The 8,276-nt window shown below is 38.2% G+C and overlaps 2 protein-coding genes across 2 annotated transcripts; both read left to right on the top strand.

Annotated features, from left to right (window-relative positions):
* Positions 1 to 1,116: 1,116 nt before the first annotated feature.
* LOC106766032 (type 1 phosphatases regulator ypi1-like) lies at positions 1,117 to 1,826 on the top strand. The gene has a single exon (XM_022783081.1). The coding sequence runs from the start codon at positions 1,237 to 1,239 to the stop codon at positions 1,561 to 1,563; it is 327 nt and encodes a 108-aa protein (XP_022638802.1). The 5' UTR covers positions 1,117 to 1,236; the 3' UTR covers positions 1,564 to 1,826.
* A 1,632-nt stretch (positions 1,827 to 3,458) lies between these two features.
* Positions 3,459 to 4,970, top strand: LOC106767019 (acyl-coenzyme A thioesterase 13). Its single transcript, XM_014651829.2, has 3 exons — positions 3,459 to 3,676; positions 3,782 to 3,928; positions 4,521 to 4,970. The coding sequence occupies exons 1-3, from the start codon at positions 3,506 to 3,508 to the stop codon at positions 4,662 to 4,664; spliced, it is 462 nt and encodes a 153-aa protein (XP_014507315.1). The 5' UTR covers positions 3,459 to 3,505; the 3' UTR covers positions 4,665 to 4,970.
* The last annotated feature ends 3,306 nt before the right edge of the window (positions 4,971 to 8,276 follow it).

The raw sequence follows: 8,276 nt of genomic DNA, 5'->3' as shown, positions 1-8,276 counted from the left end.
GACATATCTGTTTTCAAATATGCAATAATTATAGTAGGCAAAATTACTTTCCAGATGTTAATAAGGTATTGGAGTAAATCAAGTGGCTATGCCTGATTAGAGAGCATCTAAAATAAACACTGCCACCAATCTTCACATTCAAGTTTTTTTGACAATCATTCTTTACTGTTTGTGATTCTGGCTGCTATATAAGTTGATAGCTTTTTCTCTGATTGAGTTTGTGTGCTTCATAATTTAAGTATTTCAAGTTATAACACTTAATATAAGTGTTTCTTTTCTATGTAAAAATGCAATTTATTGTTGAATATTTAATTTTTTTTGTAAAAAAGAAAGCCCATGGGTCAGCCCTGACCCACAGGGCTTTGGGGCTTTTTAGCCCTGGGGACTTTTTTAATAAAGGGCTTTTTTGGCCCTATGGACTTTTTTGGCCTTAACCCACATGGGCTAGGGCCAAGGCCTATTATAGGGGCCTATTTGACAGGTCTAGTGGTGGAATATGGGTACCCGATCCTTATAGGAGCATGCAATCCTTAAATATTGCCTAAGATGTATATGGTTTTGGTCCTTTTGTACAGGTGGGGGGAATTGCTTCTAATCATATTTAATGCTGATTGTTTTCAACATTAGGAATAGATTATGCCACTTTTCAGTGTTGGTATTCTTCTTCTGAAGAACAAAATCAGGTAGTAGATGTAAAATTTTGCTCTAACAGAATTAAGAAGTGAGGCTTGGATCAAACCACCAAAATCATCAATAGCTAATCATACTGTCGATTGTTTTCTTAATATTAGAATGTGCAAACTTTGCGGCACATCAGAGGGGAAGGGAAACGAACATGCATTCGATGGATCACTGATTTAATGGAATATTCATTTTTAGATCGAATTGGGTTTCTCTTTGGATTGTGTTTTACTTTTTCATTCCCCACTTTATTGGGGACATCGACAGGGACACTGACCCTTTGTATATCCCTGTTGTGGCACTTTGTGACATGAGACAGCGACTGGTACATTACGCTAAAATCATGCAAAAAAAACTTGAGAAACATATAAGTTTGTCAAACTAACTTTGATTATTAAGCATTGACATTATTTCATATTCTAAAGTTGAATGCAGATTGAAAGAGAATAAACAGGAACTTAACAACCACAAAATTAGTATTTTTGGCTCTCCAATCTCTTGATCTGTCAGAGAACAGTCACGGACAGACGCACGAACACCACCAGACCAGTAGCCATGTCTTCCTCTTCTATCACTGCCACCACCACCATAACAATTCAAAACTCTGAGCCATCAACCTCTTCATCTCAGAACCAACAACAGCAACCTGAAGAAGTACTTTTCCTCCCCCTCAATCGCAAGAAGAAAAAGGTTAGTTGGAAAGAGGGCACCGTAGACAATGAGTTTATGCAGAAGAAGAGTTCCAAGAAATGCTGTATCTTCCATAAAGAGAGGCCCTTTGATGAAGATGACAGCGATGAAGATGAACATCACTCTGACAAATGCCCTCACGATAGTGGGTTATGCTTTAAGAATCATGATGAAGCTGGCCCAAGTAGCTAGAGAATTGATTCAGCTGAGCGGTGATTAATGAAAGCTAAAGAATATATTTGTAGAGTAACTGGTGACATCGTTGAACTTAGCTTTGCAACTCAATAATTATTTAATTTCGGTTGCTATTATAAGATTACGACATTGAAACTAGAGGATGTTCAGTTTAAGTTTGAGTGCCACAAATAATTGCCTACTTTAGTAGTGAAAGAGTTTCACTAGTTTTTGTCACAATTCCTGTGTTTAAAGAATGAGGGGTCTTTTCGAGAAGAAAATTCGTTCTTTTGGTTTGACCCTTCGGTCTTCTCTACTGTGCCATACGTAGCCAGCCCCCAATATGTTGTGGATAGCTCACAAATTCACTCAAAATCAACTACCACACAAACACAAGAAAACAGAGTACAGTGCAAGCGCCGTAAACGATAAAGAATAAGAATGCACACAAGAATTAACGTGATTTTAATGAAATATTATTGACCGAGAAAGTATCATTACGGATAATGATACTTGGACAACAATTTATTGTTAACAATAATTATCTATTGATCATGTATATCCATGTATTCGTTATCATCAATGGTTGAATATCATTTCTGTATCTAATAATTCCAATAGATGTTAAAAAAAGTTTGTTGAATTAAATAACAAGGCCAAAACAGGCTTCGAATACAAATAGAGGAAAAAATCTTAAATAAGTACGCATAATGTTCATACAAACTTAATTTGAACAACCAATTTCTTTCATCTACAATAACACATAAAGTTCACACAATAAAACACAAATTTGAAGATAATAGCCAAATTTGAACGGAGAGTGACGGTGGAAACGGGACGGAGTGGGAAGAGAGGCAACTTCGGCGATTTAGGGGCTGACTTCTTTCCAGTCGGTGGCAGAGCCTTTGGGTGGTCCTTCAGTGGTTGTTGAATGGTGACTGACAGTGGAAATGGGACGAAGCTTTTCTCGTTAGAAAGGAGAGTTTCTCTCTCTAAGTTTTTGGTTCCAATCTCTTTAATGCAATTTGAAATTTGAAAATTCAATTCCCCTCTCTTCAAACCCCTTTCACAAGTGAATCTATGTCATTCTGTCATTTTATTTTTTTAAAACACGTGGACCACCTAGAATATGACACGTGACAGTGTAAAAAATTTGTACATTTTAGGTGTCAAAGTATCATTACCCATATAATTATCCATTACAATAGTAACTTTCTCTCTCATGGCAAACTTATAACTCAAATGTTACACCTCATAGTTAACCTAATAATACAAAGTGTACAAGGTCCTATACATACATGGATTATGTTATAACGATCAAACATGAGACAGAAACTCAAATCTGAAGAGAGTGCATGAACAATGTTTCTAACACAAGTTTAATAGCCACTAGATGATATCCATCAGACGGTTCAACCAAATTGTACATGCTATATATTAGACGATACAAGACTAATCATCTTATCTTCACTTACTACATGTATTGTCTACTGCATGTAATTTTTGAATAATTTAACTATTACAGTCATCTAGGAAACTCTTAAACAAGATCACACTGAGTTAAATCTTCACAATTTGTGTGATGTGTTTTTATCATACTATTTTAGTTTATTAAGTTAAAATTAATTGCTATCATTTTTATTATTTTATTGAGTAATGATTATATTCATAATGCTATTATTCTAATTTATTTGTGTGTGTTGATTATTTATATTGGGTAAGAAAATTATGAGATTATTTTTATTTATATGGCTATTATTTCTAAGATAAAATAGTGTTAGGCATTACTATGTTATTAAATGACTGTAGTGTATGATTTCCAATATATTATGATAATTAAAATGAAGGATTGAAAGTCAATTTTGGGCAAAGGAAGAAAAAAAGGTGAAATTTTGGGAAGATATAAAAGAAAGAAAATAAATTAAGGAGAAGTTTGGAATTGGATAGGGAGAGAGTGAAAATGGAGTTGGAAGCAGTGAAGAAGTACTTGGAGAAAGGAGTGGGAACATCATCGGAGGTTGATGGCTTGCCACTGAGGTTTCTGGATCCCCTAATAATGAATTCGCTTAAGGTTGATCTCATCGAACCTGGTCGCATTCTCTGTTCCATGAAGATAACTCAACGTTTACTCGTACATTCACTCGCTCACGCCTTTTTCTTCTTCCTTTTTTTTTTTTATATATATTTTAATTTTCTCGTTTTAATTCTCATATTGGATTTTATTTGTGTTGTGCAGAACGCTGACAATACGTTGCACGGTGGTGCCGCCGCTGCGCTGGTGGATGTGGTGGGTTCCGCCGTGATTCCCACCGTTGGATATGGTCTCAATACGGGGGTTTCCGTTGAGATTAATGTTTCCTACTTGGATGCTGCCTATGTCGATGTATCTCACCAAACTATCTATCTCCTTTGATTATTGATTTGTTATTTGTTATAATGATCCATTTACTTGATAAATGAATCATAGTAACGGGGTCAGGTTTGGTTTGGGTGACTGGTTTTGTTTCTTCCTTGGACTTTCTATCACGTTGTATTGAATTGAGTAACAGTGCCGTTAGAAGAACATTAGTTTAGTGTGTATTCGGGGTGAAGGGGGTAAACGGGATGTGGGTTTTGAATTTCCGAGACTTGGTTGCTGAAATGTGTAGTTTTGACCAAACATGTTGCTCAAGTTCTAGACTTGCCCACCTTAACTTCTCTGATTATTTGGGAACCATTTTGCAAATGATCAGCAGAGAAGTAAAATTCTTTATTTCTGCCTTTTCTATGTTAGGTAGGTGGGGGTGTGGTGTGGTGTGTTGAAGAACTTGATTGGTTTACATGACCTATTCTTTGATTTATTGCAATACCAGTCTGATTGTTTCAAAAATGTATTTGGAGGAGTGGAATTTAAGGGGATGTTATTCTGNTTTCTGATAATGGATGTAATGCAAAANTATTACTTCACTAATAATACTTTTACATTGTTGTGTAAGGAGGAGATTGAGATCGAGGCCAGAGCACTCCGTGTTGGGAAGGTTGTTGCTGTTATAAGCNTAGAGTTTAAGAAGAAAAAAACTGGCAAAATTTTTGCTCAGGGACGACATACCAAGTTTCTTCCTGCTTTCAGTAAGATGTGAAGGACCAAATTGCACCCAAATAAAAGGTTCAAGTTAAATGTTGTCTTGCCCTTCTGATCAAGTTTCCTCNATCTCATGCAATTACTTNAATACTTTGAATTTTCTGNACCAGTTCTTGTTGTAACATAGGGGCATCTATATATGTTTAAACGATGAGGGCCATGTATCCTCGAAGTTGTTCTCTATCTTTTTTATTTTGAATCTTGTAATGTATGTATATATTTGAATCTTGACAATCATTTTTACTTAAATCTTCATCTAATGATGGATGGATATATAGTCATGTGGAGCGATGCTTGTTCTTTATTTGTCTTCTGAGCTGGTCTATTCCAATTCAGTTCCTTTTGAAATGACTAATAAGCATGGCCCAGCATTGTGCACTTAAGCCCATTTCTCGTAATGGCCCGAGAATCAAATAAACCTGATGCATTGATGCTGTGGTGGCATAACCAGTTGTGTGTGAAAGAATAGAGAGAACAGAGCGAGAGCGAGAGGCGATGGAGAGAGAAACCATCGGAGGGCTGCCGGAAGTTCTCAGGCACAGTGGTTGCCGGTGCCGTAGAAGGAAAAGATGTAGATCGCAGTGTGAAAGGTAAGAAAAATAAAGTCTTTTCTCATTTCTGTAAACATGAAAGTATTACAATGTTTTGATACAACTTAACGGGGAAAGGGAAGGAACTCTATATAGAGTTCCATGGGTAAAACGGAAACCGGAAAATAGACAAAACTGTCTTAGGACAGTTAGGAGAACCGTAAGGGTTCTCAATAATGACACTCGTTGTTTGCACTTCATTATAGCAATCGTATAATTTATTTGTCCTGTTTCATTTTATACAGATTAGCTCGGTGAAGGAGGATGTCTTTGGTCCATATCGAACAGACGTATAGGATTATGGAGTTCATAACAGAGAACCAAAACTAACAGAAAATAAAAGAAAAAATCAGACTTCATATCAATGAAATTCATCTAACTGATGACAGCTGCTGATAAAAGACATTAGCCTCCACCTGGTTCTAATGTATGTATAATATGCCCTCTTGCTTTGGTGATAAGGGTGGTTAGGAGCCTGAGCAAGAATTAATCTTTATTTATGTGTTTTTAACAAAATAATACAAGGTGGACATATAAAAAGCCATTAATCATATTCACTGTAAGAAATTCTTCAAATTCAAAATTTGTAACGTTCCCTATGGGCATAAAGATTCAAAATCTTTTGGTCCAAATCTTTGAGAGAATCTAATGCTTATCGAAACAGGTTGCATTCCTGCAGGCAAAAACACACTCATATACCAATGTTTATAATATAGATGATGATATTTTAACAACACTTTTTGACAACTATTTTTACAACGGGATACGTGTCATTATTTTATTGGTTTATTTGAATTTACGTTTGAAAAAATATTTAAAACGGATCAATCACAAGTTGTCATGCGTTGTAAAAAAGTTGTTAAAAAAATATTGTTCAAAGGATTTTTTTCTTGTAATATAAATATTTTTCTATGGAATTCTTCTTCCCATTCGACACGACTAAATAAAAAAGAAGTATAAATTAAAAAGATTTATTATACCAATGTTGTACCGAAAAATAAAATAATGTCAACTCATACAACATAAAGTGTGCAAAAATAAAATAAAATAGAACATAAATAATATACACTATACGTGGGGTTCCTCTCTCCACCTCCCCATTTCCACCCTCTACCTCCCCAAATTAGAAACCCTAAATTCCACTTCAGTAAGCGCCCCCACCCCCCCAATCCACATCCGTTTCCTTCTCTTAAAGTCTTATTTTTCTTTCATTCCGCAGTCCACTCTACTCCCAATCTCCGTTCCTCTGTGAGCTTTTCGTGCAGCGATGCAACAGTGTGTGAAGCGGTGCGACGGTGTTTGCGGCCGTGCAACGGTGCGTGCGGTGGTTGGCTTCGTTTCTGCATCTTGCGTACGAGAGGTAAGTTCGTTTCTCCTTCATTTGCATATGTTTATAAGCTTTTTATATTGTGTTTGAGGTTGATGCTGCTCTGCGGTTGTCTGTATTTGTGTTCTTCTTTGTTCTCTGTGTGTGTTCAGAAGAGGTTAGGAGAAGAAGACATCAAGAAACGTTTGAACCTGAAACGGATGTCAAACGCATGCTCACATCCGTTTAAGGGTTTTCCAAAGTTACATACCTCGCTTATTCACAAACTTTTCTTCATTTACAGAGTTCACCACCGCTTTCAAGCAATGCCTTAATAGAGTCCACCACCACCAAGCAACAAAGATTGAAGTTTCTTATCCTACAACAATTTCTTTCAGCAACCTTTCACTCACAAGAGTCTCACACCAAAAGAAAGAGAAAGAGCAGAGAAAGAATTCACAAAGACGATTTAGAATGAGAGCATGAACGGAAGAGAGAATGAATGGAGGTGAAAATGAATAAGTTGTGTGTGAGAAGTTGATAAAAATTATAAAATTTTAAACTTTTATCGAAGGATAAATTAAGAATTAAAAGATAAAGTGAAGGTAAAAGAGGAAGGGGGAGGTGGAGAAAGAAAATGGGGAGGTAGAGGGAGCAATGCCCACTATACATTACTTTGCATAAATTATCTCGGGTGTTACTCCCTGCACCTCCACGAATGCTCCCTGCACCTCCCCGTTCTCTGTTTTGCCCTTCAAAAAATTTAATCTTTAATCTTTAGAATTAAACGAATGTAAATATCATGATCGGATGTGAATATCCGTTTAAAGTAAAAGAAAACGGATTATAACATCCGTATAAGGTATTTTTAGTATAAGGTATTTTTATTGTACAATCACCATCATCGCTTCCATTTTTTTCTTAATATCGATCCACGCCAAGCTTGAACTCTACCCCTCAGACTTCAAGGCACTCTTGGCTCTGCGAAAGGACTCCGCCGCAGCCTCGCCGGCGTCGCGGCATATTCCGCTGTCTCCAGCCTCTCCATCCTCCTCTTCCTCCCCACGCACGTGTGCCTCACAGGCCTTCGCTGCGCCGTGCCGTTCCGGGACTGTCTCTCCGGGTGGAAGCCACTGCTACGGCTCGCCGCGCGACAGATGAATACCCGCATCTAAGTCATAATCCAAACAAGACCCGAACGCATTCCTCACAAACCCATGAAACAACCCATTGGTCCCACCCCTGACACTTCTCACAGAGGTAGAACTAATGGGGCTTCTGCTGCTACCACTACACGAAACATGACCATGGAAAACAGACACGGGACTCTGATCCCTCTTCCACGAAGACGCACCAAACTTGCTCGGAGAATACGAGAAGGAACTGCCCATCTCCTTCAAATCGTCCTCCTCACCGGTAAAGTTCGACGACAAAGCCGCGTGTTTCACCGCCGCCGCTGGAGACGAGAACAGGCACGAAAGTCCGCCCATCACAGGTTTCTGCGTCGTCGACGGAGGAGCCGTCGAAGCTGCTGGTGACAAAGATCGCGACCCCAATTCGAAGTCATAGGAAGCGTGAGCGTTGATCTGGCAAGGGTGAGGCGTGGAACACATGCTGCTCGGCGGAGGTCGTAGCCTCTGGCCTTGCACCAACCAGGGAGGTGGGGGGTGGGGGGTGGAGGCAGGGGGCTTGTGGCTAGTGAAACAGAAAGAGG

This window comes from Vigna radiata, chromosome 7 (genome assembly GCF_000741045.1).
Source record: "Vigna radiata var. radiata cultivar VC1973A chromosome 7, Vradiata_ver6, whole genome shotgun sequence".
NCBI lineage: Eukaryota > Viridiplantae > Streptophyta > Magnoliopsida > Fabales > Fabaceae > Vigna > Vigna radiata.
The sequence above is the reverse complement of the archived record's forward strand: the minus strand, read 5'-3'. Positions and strand labels throughout refer to the sequence as shown.

Excerpts from the sequence above, each read along its gene's own strand:
- LOC106766032 (XM_022783081.1), top strand. The coding sequence starts at position 1,237 with ATGTCTTCCTCTTCTATCACTGCCACCACCACCATAACAATTCAAAAC.